General features: G+C 39.3%; 1 protein-coding gene across 1 annotated transcript; it reads right to left on the reverse strand.

The window, feature by feature from the left end:
• Positions 1–5,855: 5,855 nt before the first annotated feature.
• Positions 5,856–6,562, reverse strand: LOC129656134 (60S ribosomal protein L9). The gene has a single exon (XM_055586896.1). It carries the CDS (start codon positions 6,534–6,536, stop codon positions 5,958–5,960), a length of 579 nt encoding a protein of 192 aa, XP_055442871.1. The 5' UTR covers positions 6,537–6,562; the 3' UTR covers positions 5,856–5,957.
• Between the last annotated feature and the right edge of the window lie 11,780 nt (positions 6,563–18,342).

The following is an 18,342-nucleotide window of genomic DNA, read 5'->3' on the forward strand; positions in this document are numbered from 1 at the left end:
TATAGTCCATGGGGTTGCAAATAGTCAGGACTTAGTGACTGAACAACAAAAACAAGAGAAACACAATCGTAAATTTTTTGAATAAATCTTATCATGAATGTCACACCTGCCTCTGACTTTGAAATGTATTGAATGGTTTATAAAAGGTTTTTTTTTTTAATTACACAACATATTATAATAAGATACATGATGAACTACAGAAGCTGAGATCAGCCTGGAGTACAATTTTTAAACATAAAGTTGGAGTAATATTCAAAATGAAAGTACTCCTTATGATTATTTGAATAAATCATGTAGAATTATCAATTTCCAATTTCTTGATCTGAAATACTAAGGTATTTCTAATATGAAGACAGAAAAAAAATAACACTTCTTTATGATGTATCTATCTGCACGCAATTATGACCCTAACAAACACTGTCTAAGGATTTGCCTTCATAGTGTTCAGTTCAGTTCAGTTTAGTCTCTCAGTCATGTCCGACTCTTTGCGACCCCATAATTCGCAGCACGCCAGGCCTCCCTGTCCATCACCAACTCCCGGAGTTCACTAAAACTCATGTCCATAGAGTCAGTGATGCCATCCAGCCATCTCATCCTCTGTCGTCCCCTTCTTCTCCTGCCCCCGATCCCTCCCAGCATCAGAGTCTTTTCCAATGAGTCAACTCTTCGCATGAGGTGGCCAAAGTACTGGAGTTTCAGCTTCAGCATCAGTCCTTCCAATGAACACCCAGGACTGATATCCTTTAGAATGGACTGGTTGGATCTTCTTGCGGTCCAAGGGACTCTCAAGAGTCTTATCCAACACCACAGTTCAAAAGCATCAATTCTTTGGCACTCAGCTTTCTTCACAGTCCAACTCTCACATCCATACGTGACCACTGGAAAAACCATAGCCTTGACTAGATGGACATTTGTTGGCAAAGTAATGTCTCTGCTTTTGAATATGCTATCTAGGTTGGTCATAACTTTCCTTCCAAGGAGTAAGCGTCTTTTAATTTCATGGCTGCAATCACCATCTGCAGTGATTTTGGAGCCCCAAAAAAGAAAGACTGACACTGTTTCCCCATCTATTTCCCATGAAGTGATGGGACCAGATGCCATGATCTTAGTTTTCTAAATGTTGAGCTTTAAGCCAAGTTTTTCACTCTCCACTTTCACTTTCATCAAGAGGCTTTTGAGTTCCTCTTCACTTTCTGCCATAAGGGTGGTGTCATCTGCATATCTGAGGTTATTGATATTTCTCCTGGCAATCTTGATTCAGCTTGTGCTTCTTCCAGCCCAGCGTTTCTCATGATGTACTCTGCATATAAGTTAAATAAGCAGGGTGACAATATACAGCCTTGATGTACTCCTTTTCCTGTTTGGAACCAGTCTATTGTTCCATGTCCAGTTCTAACTGTTACTTCCTTACCTGCATATAGGTTTCTCAAGAGGCAGGTCAGGTGGTCTGGTATTCCCATCTCTTTCAGAATTTTCCACAGTTTATTGTGATCTCAGTGGTTGACTTCTGTGGCTGTGCAGGAGCCAAAGTTAATGAGAATAAAGGACGGAAGAGAGCTATTTTGATATTAACAGCAATACATTAACAGGGGAATGGCTGTGACATTTTGTCTTTGGATAATGTGGTGTGGAGGTAGGCAGAGCCCTTTCTAAGTGATTCTGAGAGAGGAATGGTACTCTCTTATATCTAGAGGAACAAATGGGACCTTGGTCAGTGGCTTGAGGTCAGCAGAGATGATGGCAAGAGAAGACAATAAAAGGACTGGGAGTGGCCTAGTCAGATCCCATTTTTGCACACTGCTGAGTTTCAGCAATGTTATCAGACACTGATGATCCATCACTGGCATGGAGGAAGCAGTACTTGAGAAAATGGCCACTGACTGGGAGCTTTCAGAACTGTGATTCTTGTATTAAAGCCAATTAGGCTATTATTTTGTAGTGATTCTATGGAACCAGATATGTCCCTGCACAGTTCTTCAGTCCTGTGCTCTAGGAAATACAATTAGAAGAGGAGCCTCCATCAGTTTGAGTCCCCAAGAGACTATGGAGAACAGAGACCCCTACTGGCCTGAGCAGTGCTATGAGCATATAATATACATATAGCGTAAATAAGAAACAAATCATTGTATTAAATCAATGAGATTTTAGGTTAATTTGTTATTGTGGCATAACTTAACCTATACTGACAGGTAGTTTTAAAACCAAATACACTCTGATTTACTTCTGTGCATTTTCCAAAATACTGTGAACATTGTCCTTTCTCATGAAACATTGATATAAATTATTCTGAGATTCAGACAGCCACAGAATAGCTTAGTTTAGCACAGTAGAAATATGTAGCAATATGTGCCGTAATATGTTGAATTACGGCACCTATTTTTACTAATGTTTTTTGTTTTGTGCTGTATTCAAATCTTTGTCAACTGTGAGTTAGATGAATCTAGTTCAAGAACATCAGCTTGTAAAAGTTTGAATTTTATAATGTGTGAACACTTAAAAGGTGATGAATCTTAATTTATCTTGCAGAGATTTTCCAGTAGTACATAAAGTTGAAAAAAAAAACGTAGATTTTAACTCAACTAGTCTGAATTGCACATAAATGGTCAGGGGGAAAAGTTTAAAGATGTCCAATTTTTGTTTTGTTCTAGTCAAAATATTGGAGACTACTTAAATGCCTTTTGTTAGAGGAATGTTTTAGTTACGTTTGTACATCTGTTTAGCAGCCAGTAAGAACATGATTTAGATGAATGTACTGAAATGGAAGGTTGCTCATGGTATACGTAATGGTCATTTTTGTGTCAACTTGAGTGCGACACTGAATGGTCAGATTAACATTGTTTTGGGCTGTGTCTTAAGGCTGTTTCCAGACGAGGTTCTCATTTGAATTGGTGGACTCAGTAAAGCATCTTGCCTGTCCTGGTTGGGTGGGCATTTGATTCGCTGGGGGCATGAATAGAACAAAAAGGTGGAGGAAGGTTGAATTCCTTCTCTCTGCCTGACTGCTGAATGGAAATATCAGTCTTTTCCTGTCCTTAAACTAGGACTTACACCACTGGTATTCCTGGTTCATAGACCTTTGAACTTGGGCTTGAATTTATACCACTGACTTTCCTGAGTCTCCAACTTGTGCAGATTGTGGGGACTTCTCAACTTCCATAATTGCATGAGCCAATTTCTTATAATAAATCTCATTATAAATATATTATTTTCTTCTGGAGAATCCTAATTAACACAATGTTTTATGAATAAAGCAAACAAGTTGTAGGACAACATATATAGTATAATCTTGTTTTTTTGTTAAAATTATAGTGTTTTGGCATGCATGAATAAAAATGGTCTAAAACATACACATCAACCTTAAAAGTGGTTATACTTGGTAAGAGGAAATGAGGACTTGATAAGGAGACTGATTTTTTCTCTTTTTTTTTTTTACTTCAAATAATTCTATGTTGTCTCATTTCTATTTTACAATGAACATATATATTCTTTGCCTGAGACAGCAAATAACAGCTAAAACAATTATAATAGAGACTGAAATAATACTTGATGGATAACTACAGTGAAATACTCTTTGACATACATACCCAATCTAAATATAAAAGACATTATTCTAAGGAGAAGACTAGACTATTCTTTAAAAAAGAAAACAGTATCAGATAAGGTCATTAAGAATTTGAGAGAGGTCACAGAAGTTGGAGTTATGTCTCCAAAGGTGTGTCAGTGAAGGCAAAGTTCACACGCTCTGATAGTAGGTAGTGTTCTCTGCCTAAAGTTCTTCTAAGAAATTTCTCTTTCTAAGATTTAAGGCCAACAGAACAAGTGGAAGATAAAAATTGAGGATTCTTAGAACAGATTTGCCAGTTTTTCCTTCTCTAAACTTAACCAAGTATACAAATGACAGTCTTTTTTGTTAAAGCATTGATTTAGAAAATACATAAAGGGGAGTCTTGGGTAAAATAAATTTGGAACTATAGCTCAAAATGAAATAATATAGGAAGCAGTTCTCTGAGTCTGGCTTGTTACATGGTGATGTGAAATAGAATTCTTAAAATAACTAAAATCTCTGATACCATTAAATAACCAATACATTCTGCCAACCTGGGTTTCCTAAGATCCTCTTGGGGCCCAGAATCATCTAAGTGTGTATAGTCACATAGCTATCCAGCTCTGTTCTACAAGTGCCAAAGCTTCATTTTCTTTTGTGCTATTTACAAATGGCCACTGAATAGTGCTACCTTTTGCAAAATTAAGATTTTCATGGACATTTTGTTCTTTATAATTTCAAAGAACAAATAAATATTCTATAGGAGCTTTATTCAAAATATTGCACAGAAGGAGAAAGATTTGGTCACAAGAAGTGATGCTATTTTAAAATTTCATTTTGAATTTTTCTGGTTGCAGTGTTGTAGAAAGGTGTGGTTAAGTACCCAGAATGGATCACTTGCTTAAACCAAGGGGGATTTCCTAATCAGAAGAAAAAGCCTCCTGATATCAGCTGCAGGCTTGAGATACGGCAGGCCTGCCCTGAGTGTGTCTGTTAAATTCAAAGTCATTTCTCCATCCTTGTCAAGTGAATTGAACCTTCTGATTGTCTCTGCCTGGGACAGTGATCCATTTCTAATGTCTGAGGCTAGAGTTTTTGAACTCATAAACTGTAAACTGTATTAAATAAACTGCCTTCTGATTGATGAGTGCTGCTCTCATAGGCTAATTTCTCATCTAAACAGTGATATGAAAATTCTTGCTAAAGGGTTGGTGACAGGACTAAACGGGGGTAATAGCAGACTTAATCAAGAAAGACAAATGGGATTCATTAACAACTGGCACTCAGCAGACAATCTTCAGAGACTTCTTGGTACAATCTCATTGGTCCAATCGAAAATAATTGTGTGCTGCTTTTATCACCGAATGCAGAACAAGCCCAGTGAAAAATTGTATTGGTGATATTAAGTAGAATTCACTTTTGGATTGAATTTTGTGCTAGGCAGCCCATCTTTGGATGAGAGGAAGGAAGGAAAAAGAAATCCTGGGTTTCATGCTGGAGTTTGTTCTCTGATTAGTTTTTCCACATTGTTCATTCTACCCTGGTACTTATTTTATCAACTGGGTGATACCCTTATTGGCAGGGATATTTACACCAGAGGCATCTGGTTTCTGGCGGGTTTCAGGACTGGCACATGGTTCATTTTGCCCAAGTTCATTGAATTCCACTTTCAGTGATGCTTTATGTTATCGAGCTGTTTTAGTTTGGCTTATCTGGCAAGGTTGACTAACTCGCTAAGAAGAGTCATGCTCCCCTTCTATAATGTAGACAACTTGCTAGGAAATTCTCTCTGAATCAGGAATTATTTTTTCCCAGTTCCCCTGTATTTTACTGGGAGAAATGTGACCAAGTTCTTGACAATTTTTCTGAGCCAAATCAATGCGGGCCATTCTCAGGCTTATCCCATAATACTCTTCCACTCAGTCTTTCACTCTGTTTTCTTGATCTGTGAGCAAGAGTCAGAGGATGCAGCAGATCCAAGGTCGTTATAAAGGGTGGAGCCACAGAAAGGAGCAACAAGAGTCATGCTTGAAAAGAACAGTGGATTTTACATTTTACAAGGAGAAATGGTTCTCACTTGTTTGAAGCCACTGGGAATTGGGGATTTGCTGGGGACAGCATCTAGCTTCACTTTGAAGGAGGCAGATAGTTTTATGGCTGCCATTTGGCCTATTAGCTTTAGTGACCTTACTTCTTAACTGATCTCCTTAGCTTTTTTTTTTTTTTTTTTTTTTTTTTTTATTGTTTTTAACACACTAGAATTTACTTAACTGCTTACTGGCCAAATAGTTTGAAATGATAATCAGTAGGAAAAAATCTCAAATCAAGTTTTTATTGTCTCTTTAAAACATCATAACTGAGTCCATAGAACCATCTGCTATCTTGTTGTTTCTGCAGCAGGATCACTGAGATCTTATTCATCAGCCTGCTGAACTGTTCCTTTTTCAGAAACATAAATACCATCCAAAAATTTTCTGATATCCTTGTTTTTAACTGTGGTGGCTTGCTGAATCAAAGCAGCTGAATTTGACACAAGTTCAATGTCATTTCCTTCAAGAATCAACTCATCTTTCTGGGCTTGAGATACTGAACAGGCAACCCCTGGCCTCATTCGAACCCTGCGTATATATTTTTCACCCAAAAAATTTCGGATTTCCACAAGAGAACCATTCTCCTGAATAACAACGTTGATGGGGAAGTGGGCATATACCGACCTCATCTTGTAACGGAAACCCAGTGTAACACCCTTGATCATGTTCTGTACGTGACTACAGATTGTGCGAACAGTGGCCAGTTCCTTTCTGTTTCCCCACCATTTGTCAACACGGAGCCTCTTCTTTTTCTTTCCAAGGAGACTGAGTTCTACATTGATGTGATTGAAGTCCCTCCGCAGGGTGCCTCTGGGGCCCTTCACAATAACTGTCCGTCCCTTCAAGTTAATGTCGACATTTTCTGGGATGTCGACAGTCTGGTTGCTGAGAATGGTCTTCATTCTCGCAGTAGATGCGGCAAAAAGAGCTCTCCTTAGCTTTTGATTTTGTGTATAATTGGGCTTTAAAGAAACTACCCTTCCACCTTGAACTTGCAAGCGCTAAACCCCAGGCCTACATGGATAAATATGCGTCACTGGCTTCCTCTTGTACCTTTCCCTATCCTCACTGGCCAACCAGGTCTAACATGCAACTGACCCTCCAGCCAGCTTTCCAGAGAAGAAATGAGATCAGACACACATAAAGCCAACTGACATGTTATTTTCAACTTTTCCCATCTTCAGCATAAAGTTGGTCCAGAGGCTAGGACTCCGCACTCCCAATGCAACACGCCTGGGTTCCATCCTCAGTCAGAGATCTAGATCCCACATGCCGCAACTAAGAGTTCACATGCTGCAACTACAGATCCTGCATACTGCAACTAAAAAAAAAAAAAAACTTGCATGCTTCAACAAAGATTGAAAATCCCACATGCTGCAGCTAAAACTGGCACAGCCAAATAAAGAAATAAATATTTTAAAAAAGATTTTATGTAGGAATTTTAAGAAGATAACTTGTCCCAAGCTACCTGTCTGGCCAGACTGAGGGGAAGCAGAGATTGTGGCCCAGAAGTTTAAGTGCTGTTTAAGCTTCTGTCCTCTGGGCTCCACTTCTGGAGACACTGGGATGACAATAGTTGGACCACTCTGAGACCCCAACTATGGTGGAGGTTTTGTGGCCCCATCCACTGTCCTTCAGCTCTCACCATTCCTGGTACTGGTCAGTGGTGTCTAGTCTAAGCTTCTGCTGCTCTCCTTGCGAGGCTTTCATCTTAGCAGGTCTGAAGTGCCTTCAGGGGCAGACTTCAGACTGTGAGAGATGGTACTCGGGGCATAAATAACCCAGCATCTTGCCTCCCACCCTCAACAAGGTGACAACTCTGTGGTATTCCCTACATTATCTCCTACATTTCCTTGCTGGGAACATATTCCAGTTGCCACTCAGCTATAATGCACACTTCATGGTTTTCTGTCTCTTCACATCCCCATCCTCTTAAAATGGTTTCCTAGGATTAACACTCAAATTAACCATTTGCATTCAACTCGTTTCTAGACAATACCGTGCTTCATTTTGCAGATGCTTATGTCAGCTGTTTTTGACAATCAGTAAATCAATAATGTGGTGTCTCTGTGGTGCGATCAGTTAGAACTTTCGGCTTTAATCCCTGATGCTGGGAAAGATTGAAAGGCAGGAGGAGAAGGGGGCAACAGAGGTTAAGATGGTTGGATGGCATCACCAACTCAATGGACATGAGTTTGAGCAAGCTCCAGGAGTTGGTGAAGGACAGGGAAGCCTGGCTTGCTACACTCCATGGAGTCACAAAGAGTTAGACACGACTGAGCGACTGAACTGAACTGAAATCATAGTAGTGGCTGACCCCTGATGTAGTGAATTATACTTTGCTAAGTAGCAGATGTCAAATAATATTTTTTCCTTAAACAACTTTTAATTGCATTAAAGCCAGCTAAATTTGCCAATCATAAAATAATTTTTTTGGAGTACTAGAATACTGCAAAACTGTAATCACTGATGCATTTTATCCAGTTGAAGCAAACTTCCAGAAAATATGGTGAGTCCATCTCTCTCCTCTACTCTCATTCTTTCTTAAGGGTTCAATTGCAGTCTTTCAGATATGCTACTAATACCAGAAGGACATTATGCCACTCTGTAGTTGGGGTTGAAAATTTCCATTCAAAATTACCTGCACCCAATTCAAGTTACCTGCACCTGGCAGGTGCAATGACCTGGCAGCTGCCCCACAAATGGCACTGCACTTCCACCTCTGCTCTAATATGTTCCTACTTATTTATGCAAACTTTACTGCCCAGTGGATATGCCAGTGTGACTGAGCAGAAGTTGGTCCTTCCTAAGAACTCTAGCAACTGCCTTATCACCCCTAAACAAGCATGGGATCTTAGTAATCTTAGTAACAACTGTGAGCTTGCTAGGATAACACATCTTCAAGTCATTTGACATAAGCACAAAATAAAGATTAAGTAAAAACATCAGCTTACTCTACACTGCAGTGTCAGCCCAAGTTCTCCTCTCCATCCACTTTCTATCAAATTGCTGCCACCACAGCCTTCCTAATTAGAGATTTTGGAGCTGCTTCAGCTCTAGGAACAAACAGAGTGAGTGGCATGAGTATGTCTTACCTTGACTTCATGCCCTTTCCAAGATCTCTGTGCTTTCAACTACCTCTTCCCCTTCACTTGACTGCCTCACTCCGTGGCTTTACAGCAGCCACATTTCCCATGCCTTTCCTTGTCACTAGACAATTGTCAGAGTGAAAAACCAGCCCCATAGGATTCAGGCCAGGAGAAGATAATGTAATCCTTTACATTTTCAGCAGAAGCAGGTGATAGCATATCTTTGTTCTTCAGATACATAAGGCAGTACAGCCCTCACCTCTCAGCTCACCTTCTCCGGGACCCATGATAATGAGTAAGTTGAGCGGAGATCACAATTTTGAGGGTAAACTGCCAAACATCCGTCAACACCTACTGATGTCTGTGTTATTGCCCTGAAGTATTTTTTCAGGTTTTGAAGAGTGATGTGAGAGGGCTCTCCTGCATTGACTCTGGCCACTGAGCTGTTGGAAGGGACACTTCTCAATATGCCAAAGTATTTCATTCCCTGCAGCTAAGGCTTAGCAGATCTCTTCTGATGAAAACCACTAAGCAAAGGCTTGAAAACGCACCCAAAGCTATTGAAACGAAGGGCAGGTGCTAATTGAAGCAGGAGAACCTGTCTTTCTAGCAAAATTCTTAAGTTTAAAAAAAATCCTCAGAATGTGATTACAGAAATTTTACTAGCTGCTACTGAAAAAATTATATATGTAGCACACATTAAATGTATCTATATTCTTTTATTTAAATAAATGGTTGCCTACTATACAGGGATTACCCCATGTTTTGAAAGTTCACTTTACACCACTTCACTTTTAAGAAAGACCTAATTAGTATAACTGTTCCTTGGTATTGGAAGAGGATTGATTCCAGGACCCCTAAGGATATCGAAACCCATGGATTCTCAAGACCCTTAAGTGAAGTGGTGTATTATTAGCTTATATTCTATGCATAACTTCATACATTCTTTAAGTCATCTCTAGATAACTTCTAATACTTAATGAAAAATAAATGCTACATAAATAGTTGTAAATACAATGTAAATGCTATGTACATAGCTGCTGGTATGCATCAAATTCATATTTTGCTTTTGAAATTTTCTGGATTATTTTTAAAAAAATATTTTAAAATATTTTTTATGTGACTATGTGGATGTGGACTTGCAGATATGAAGAGCAGACTGTACCTATTTTTGCTAATGAAAAGAATCCAGAGAGGATTTTTCACTTTTATGGAAAAAACAAAAGACACAGTAGCCTTGAGCACTAGTTTTGCAGCCAGCCACTTCAGAGGCAGAGCTCATCTGGAGCAGCAAGAGTGCCATCGCCAGGCTCCTTTCCTGGGAACTGCACTCAGCATCTTAGCATCAAGACCCATGGCTCTGAACTGTGTCTGTAAGCATCTATCAGTGCTTTATCTCCATTTATTTTCTGTACAGTTACCAAGATGTGCCCTTGGGTAATTGCTTCTTCAGTTTACAAAAGGTTTCATAGGAATGCTGTCTCTTTGGATAGCAAGGGAAACCCGTACATAGTTACCTACACCACTGAATCACTTAATGTTAAGTCTTGGGGTTGTTCCATATCTCCCTTATAAAAAAAATCCTTGGTTTACATAATGTATTTATAAACATTATCATTACTGTTATATAAAAAGTTACATCATGTACTGGATTTGATCTCTGCAAGAAAATTATTATTCCTGCAGTTAAGTGGAGTGCATCTTCAAGTCAGCCTGATAATGTTCAAGAAGACATGTTTTCTAAAACACCAAAACATTCAAATATGAGAATTTTAGTGGTTAAACTATAATGTAAAGACTAATGAATTACAGTGACTCTTGCAAAGAGATGTTCAGGACTCAAATCGCCATGACCATGAATAACATGGTTTACAAAACATTTAGAATTGGTCATTAGCAAGAAATCACAAGTGAAGTAACATAATTAAATAGATTTCTCTGTAGTTTATTAATAAAGTCTTTGTGTTTGCTTAATGTGACTAAGGAGTTTGCATTAGAGATGGGTATTATTTACTTGAGAAGACAAATATAAACTACCATGTTGAACTTGGATAGCTTTTCCTCCTTGAGAATTTTTTCTATTCACAGTCTATCTTGCTGTAGGAAAATAAGAATTATTAAAAGTGGAGACTGTGTCACTTGCACACTTTTACCATAATTATCTCATAGGTAAATTGATATCTTCTTGTGGAGCAACCTGCCAAAGATAACTTGTAATCATATATGTGAATATATATTTTTCCTAATATAGCCTCAGCTGCTACGAGCCAAAGCAGTGTGTGTTCTTGTCCTCTGTGGATTTGGCCCAGCATCAAACACTAGGTCTTGCATTTCACAGACACAGAGAAAAAATAGAGGCTCAGTTGAACCATGCTAAATTAGACACTAAAAATCATTTTTTATTTATGTCTTACTCCATGCTTCCAGGTAACAACAACAAAAGAAATATTGGAAGAAGTTTTTCTTGCTTTGAGGTCACAATCCATGATACTGCTGGGAACTGAGTGAGACGTGGTGTAAAAATAGAAAACTGTCTAATAGCAATTGCCAAATAGAAGTGCCACTTTTTACATGATTTCGAGGTCTGATTCATTGCTTTTGGAAAGCTGGCAACCTTATTTAAAAGTCTGATTTTTCCAGTTCCACAGAAACTTCTTGGGAAACGGGCAACTACAGTTTCTGAGGTAAGTTTGGCACTAGGAGTAGGAATAGGCGAACTCACTGGAGTCAGGGACCAGGAATGCAAGCCCCAGGGATGGTGGCTGAGGCTTCAAAGCATCTTTTTCCACACAGGATACTTTGTGGGAAGTATAACCGAGACTATAAGAACAGATAACAACTTATGTTTGGTCCTGATTCCCTCACTTTCTTGCTGTCTGATCTTTGGAAAATTATTTAGCTGTTTGTTTCTTTAAGTATGACTGAGGGATAATGATAATATCTACTTAGTAATATAATTGTGAGGATTAAATGGGATAATCCATGTAAACCATCCAGCCAATCTAGTGTGTAGTAGGTGTTCATTAATGTTATATACTGTTATTAACAATTCTATAAATTGCATCCTATAAAGGGGAGCGGGGGAATTGTTCTTTTGAGTATATTCTTGGCTAGACTATAACAGGATCTTTTTCTAACCAGCATTCCAACTGTAGATAGAGAATATAGTTGCTCAAACACAAACCTTAGGGCAGAAAAAGATGAATGATGGCCTTTCTGAAGAGAAATTGGATCCTCCCCCTGCTGATACCACTGAAGCCCAATAAATAATGCTAAGAGGGTCTCCAATGCCACCAGTGAAAACAAGACGTATATAATGATAGGTTTGAGGTGAGTAATTTTAAAGCATGACAAAAAAGAGTCATTAGGACCTCTAAAATGAATCTGGAGGCTTCCCAGGGCACTATGTTGACCTTCTCTGGGAGATCTAGTTCTTAAGAGCAAACACCAACATCTGTTCTACCCTTGTAGAATGACAGTAAGCAATCACATAAAAGTGATAAAGAACAGCTGAAGCTACAACAAGTTAAAGCATTTCCTCCTCTATTCATGTTAATATGTTTTTGCAGACTGAAATGCCTGCTGATATGTGGATAGGAAGGAATGTGCTTTAGGGAAGGGATTGGCTTGAGTCCTCTGGATCTCAAGAGGGGCTTGTACCCTCTGGGTCATGTGATGCCCAGAAGGGAGACTTATGAGAGTGCTTCATGAAAATAGAGGTTTCAAGGCACCCAAATTAGGGATCATTTATTACTGATGGAACCTGTGAATTAGAGCTGGGTGGTGATAAGCATAAGCTGAGATGTATAAGTAGGAGGAGTGTTAACAACAGAGACCTCTGGCAATGAGAACAGGTAAGAGCTGAGGCCATGCATACTGATACTCTCAAAGCTGCTTGGGGAAAGGCAGATCCTCAAAGAAATGTGCCAAATTGGGTAGAAACAGACTGTCCAAGTAAGATCCCCCCACCCTCAAGTCTGGTTACTATGCAGGAGGATTAGAGCATAGATGGACATTACTTCTCCCTGGAGACTCTGCTAGAATTTGCCCCTGGTACTGAGCACTTATTCATTCAGACATTTCCCACTTGGTGAATGAATGACAAGCATTACACCCTCTCAGCTTTGCCTGGGCTGATATCTGGCATGTATCATTTCCCTCTTTCCTCAATTTTCCATTGTCAAATCATCCATTAAATTGGATTGAACCCGCCTAAGCCAGCCTGTCGTGGAGCGCTCAGGGGAGATTACTCTGAAAGGAACAAGACCTTGGCTGTCAGGCAGGTTAGCACAAGCTCTCACCACTCAGCTTCTCACCTCACAGAAGCCCTGTGACATCCTGGGGGGCTCAGGCTACCTAGCATGCTCCCCCTTCTCAGCACCCTCTCTTCCTGGTGTGGAAACTGTAATTACCCTGTTCTAGCCTCAAGACATTTTTTTATTTTTCAAGGAGAGGACAGAAGGACAGAGGATGAGGTAGAAAACTGGACATGTGAGCTGTCCTATGATATTTTATATTCAAGTCTCACCGTGTAACCTTCTGAGATAATTTCCCCAACAAGTGTTAGGTAATTTGGGGAAGAATCTTAACTGTGAAACCTTAACTGATGTTTCCGTCAAAAACCATTTGTTTAAACATTAGACAAGGAAAGTGCCATGAAAGCAAGCGGAATTAGCTCCTTGTTCTTTAGAGAGAACTGAAACACATTTTTCTTGTACTGATCACTTTCCAGGGAAAGGTGTCTCCTCACCCAAGGCGTAATGGCAGCGCTATTGTCAGGAAGGATGAAAAGCATGCTGACTTCAGGTGAAATGGGCAGCTGGCAGCTTTCAGGCTGTCCTGGGTGACACTTCATGTGGGTGACAGAGCTGCTGCACTTCAAACAGGAGCCTGTAATCATCAGAAACTGACTACTGGAGAGGGCTGGAAGGAAAGCTTAGGGGAGAAAGTCTCAAACTAAATATATGTACCCCAGTGTCCTATGCCTGGGGAGAAAGTCTCAAACTAAATATATGTACCCCAGTGTCCTATGCCTGATCCAAGTCTTGAAAAACCTTATTTGTGAATTCATCTACAGTCAATTCTTTCATTTATTTATTTATTTTTATATAAACATATTGTCATTGTAGTTCCACAAGGCTGAAGAGGTGATGGTTAGCTTCTCTTGTTTCAAGTCTAAATTCAAGACTAATACTTACATTTGCTTTACTTTTCTAAAAGGAGTTTCTGTAATTTCCTCTGCAAATGAAACCTCAATATTGTTGTTGTTATTCAATCGCTAAGTCATTGTTGTTCAGTCGCTAATGCCATCTTTCTCCGACTCTTTGCAACCCCATGGACTGCAGCATGCCAGGCCTCCCTGTCCCTCACTACCTCCCAGAGTTTGCCCACGTTCATGTCTGTTGAATCAGTGACACCATTCAAATGTGTGTTGGATTATATTTGCTTTAGTCTGTTTTCTTTTCCCCTCTCCTTATTGCCTTGGTTAAGAATGTTACTAATTTTTACTGGGTTTTTGACAGGTCTCTTAACTAGTTTCTCTACCAATAGTCTTGCCCCTTCAAACCACCTTTTATAATGTTGAAAATGCCATCCAAAACAAAGTTGATTATGTCATTTTTCTTTTTAAAATCCTTCATTATCTCCCCACTGCTTATTGTTCACTATATACTGTCCTTTTAAATGAAATCTCATATGCCAGTCAAGCTAGCTCAGGGATTCCATGAAAAGTCACTCTGAGTCGTTCTATTCTACCTTGTGATCCTTGTTCAGTATCTCCTTGCACCTGCCTTTTTGGATTTTCTGAAAACTCAGCTCCTTGCTTGACCCTTACACTGACTTGATACTTGGGTTGACAGCTCACTTTTAGATAGATTAATCTGGCTTCATTGTTGGCCTTTTCTTGGACATAATTTCCTGTATTCCAACTGGCTTCATATACTACAAAGTTATGTTAATTTGCAGTGCAAAGTTGCATTCATTCATCCATCCATTTATTCACTTAAAAATGGTGCCATGCACTATATTAATTATTGAGAACAGGATGGTGAATGAGTTACCTTGCTTAAAATTGAATTACTTACAGTATAGTAGAGAATAGCAACAGTTAGAACCAGACATGGAACAATGGGCTGGTTACAAATTGGGAAAGGAGTACATCAGGGCTGTATATTGTCACCCTGATTATTTAACTTATATTCAGAGCAAATCATGGGAAATGCCAGGCTGGATGAAGCATAAGCTGGAATCAAGATTGCCAGGAGAAATACCAATAACCTCAGATATGCAGATGACACCACAAGTGAAGAGGAACTCAAGAGTCTCTTGATGAAAGTAAAACAAGTGAGTGAAAACGCTGGCTTAAAACTCAACATTCAAGAAATGAAGATCATGGCATCTGGTCCTATCACTTCAAGGCAAATAGATGGGGAAACAATGGAAACAGTGACAGACTTTATTTTCTTGGGCTCCAAAATCTTTGCAGATGGTAAATGCAGCCAGGAAATTAAAAGACTCCTGCTCCTTGGAAGAATCAGTCAGTTCAGTTGCTCAGTTGTGTCCTACTCTTTGTAACCCCATGGACTGCAGCACACCAGGCTTCCCTGTCCATCACCAACTGTCGGAGCTTGCTCAAACTCATATCCATCAAGTTGATGATGTCATCCAACCATCTCATCCTCTGTTATCCCCTTCTCCTCCTGCCTTCAATCTTTCCCAGCATCAGGGTCTTTTCCAGTGAATCAGTTCTTCGCATCAGATGGCCAAACTACTGGAGTTTCAACTTCAGCATCAGTCCTTCCAATGAATGTTCAGGACTGATTTCCTTTAGGATTGACTGGTTGGATCTCCTTGCAGTCCAAGGGACTCTCAAGAGTCTTCTCCAACACCATGATTCAAAAGTATCAATTTTTTGGCACTCAGCTTTTTTTATTGTCCAACTCTCACATCCATACATGACTCCTGGAAAAACCATAGCTTTGACTAGCTGAACCTTTGTTGGCAAAGTAATGTCTCTGCTTTTTAATATGCTGACTAGGTTGGTCATAGCTTTTCTTCCAAAGAGCAAGCGTCTTTTAATTTCATGGCTGCAATCATCATCTGCAGTGATTTTGAAGCCCAAGAAAATAAAGTCTGTCACTATTTCCATTGTTTCCCTATCTATTTGCTATGAAGTGGTGGGACCTTGGAAGAAAAACTATGACAAAACTAGACAGCATATTAAAAAGCAGAGACATTATTTTGCCGACAATGGTCCATCGAATCAAAGCTATGGTTTTTCCAGGAGTCATGTATAGATGTGAGAGTTGGATTATAAAGAAAGCATAGTGCAAAAGAATTGATGCTTTTGAATTGTGGTGCTGGAAAAGACTCTTGAGAGTCCCTGGGAATGCAAGGAGATCCAACCAGTCAATCCTAAAGGAAATCAGTCCTGAATATTCATTGGAAGGATTGATGCTGAAGCTGAAACTCCAATACTTTGGCCATCTGATGCGAAGAACTGATTCACTGGAAAAGACCCTGATGCTGGGAAAGATTGAAGGCAGGAGGAGAAGGGGATAACAGAGGATGAGATGGTTGGATGACATCACCAACTTGATGGACATGAGTTTGAGCAAGCTCTGGGAGGTAGTGAGGGACAGGGAAGCCTGGTGTGCTGCAGTCCACGGGGTTGCAAAGAGTCAGACATGACTGAGAGACATAACTGAACTGAAAGAATACAGATAAATCTTATAGAATCAAAAGATAGTCTCACAGGAAGAAATGTCCAAACTGACAACTGGAGGATAATTAGAAGGCAGAGTGAAAAAAGAGGGAAGAATATATTATATCAGTGCCCAACAAGAGAAATTTCCAAAGGCAGAAATGAGATCAGGGAAAGTAAATGACAAGTGATGAGGCTGGACAGCTAAGCATCAGTGACATCATGATGGGCTTTATATACCAGGAAGGCATAAGATTTCATCCTGAGGCCAGTAAGAGGACTCATTGAGGCTCTTAAGCAAGGGAGATGTTAACTGATTCAAACTGTAGTATAATGATTTTAGTTTTGCATATAGATGAATTTGAAGTGGGTAAGTCTGGAGCCAAGGATAGCAGATAAGTATAACCATTGTGAAAAGTGCTGACAGTAACCTGGGTTAGTATGGCTGAGTAATACTCCAGTGTGTATATAAATTACAACTTGCCTATCCATTCATCTGTCAATGGACCTTTAGGTTGCTTCCATATTTTGCCTATTGTGAATAGTGCTGCTATGAACTTGGGGTTCATTTTCAAATTATAGTTTTTTTCCTGGATATATATTCAGAAGTGGAGGTGGATCATATGATAACTTTATTTTTCATTCTTAAAGTAAACTTCATACTATTCTATACTATAGCAAGTTAATCTGCAAAATTTTCCTTTATCTTTCTTTTCATTGGACAGCTTCTATTTAGCCTTCAAAATTTCATTCATGCTTGACTTTCTTAGGAAAACTTTCTTGCTGGTCTTCCTTTGAGAACAACACCCCTACAGGTCACCCTTGCCATATCCCACATGATGTTAAGTCTAGAAAGTTTTAGCAAAGATACTCCCACATGAATATTAAGTGAACTTCTTCATCTTAGTATGCTGGTAAGAGCTTCAAATAACTAAAACAAAAATTTTCCTATTAAAGGCATGACCACATGTATTACTGATAAGAGGTGTATGTTAAAGTTTGATGTGCCCTCAGCGTTACCTAGTTCACCTCTCTTAGTTCATAAGTGAGGAAACTCAGGGAGGGTCAGTGACACTTCTAAGAACATACAAAGCACAATATCAGAACTGGAACTATTTTTGCTCTCCCAGTTCACTGTCCTTTCTACTACAACAGAGCTATCCCAAATGCCCTTTTACCTGTGAACTCTTGACTTACCTCCCCTCCAACCACCAGTCTTTGTCAGTGATCTTATAGCTTTTCCTTTTATTATGGGTTCTGGCATTTGCCCTCAGAATGGGAAGGTTAGTGCTCTTTTTGTAACTTCTCTAAGAGATTGTGAGCTCTTGACAGCTGGCACCATATGCTCAGTTACCCGTGGTTCCCTAGCATGGTAACAAGTATAGAGCAGGCTTCTGTAAAGGTTGGATGAATAGAACAAAGAGTGTTAACAATTGAAAGTACATGCTAGTGTTGAATTCATAGGTAATATGTATGTGTGTGACCAGTGTGAGTTCAATGATCTCTATTTAGAACTCAAGTGCTATGTTACCTTGATGAGCCTCACGGTTATTTATCAAAACACAAAGAGTGAAAAGATAGAACTGCTTTTTGTTATTATCATGCTAATAATCCTTACCATTAGAGTCTTTTGATATTTATTGTCTGCTCTTTATAACATATTTTAGCATAAAGCTTATCATCGTTTCAACCAAGTAAAGAGAGATTCAGGTTGAGAAAAATATGTTAGTGGTCACTCCAGAGTCTTTCCTTCTCCTGACCCCTGACAATTCCTAATCTTATTTGTATGGATTTTCCAATTCTTTCCATTTCATGTAAATGGAATCATATAATACACCATCTTTTGTGACTTGCTTCATTCACTTAGCATAATGTTTTTAAGGTGTTTCATTGTTTTGATATGCACTGGTACTTCAT

The sequence above is a fragment of the Bubalus kerabau genome, chromosome 6 (genome assembly GCF_029407905.1).
Source record: "Bubalus kerabau isolate K-KA32 ecotype Philippines breed swamp buffalo chromosome 6, PCC_UOA_SB_1v2, whole genome shotgun sequence".
Classification (NCBI taxonomy): Eukaryota; Metazoa; Chordata; class Mammalia; order Artiodactyla; family Bovidae; genus Bubalus; species Bubalus kerabau.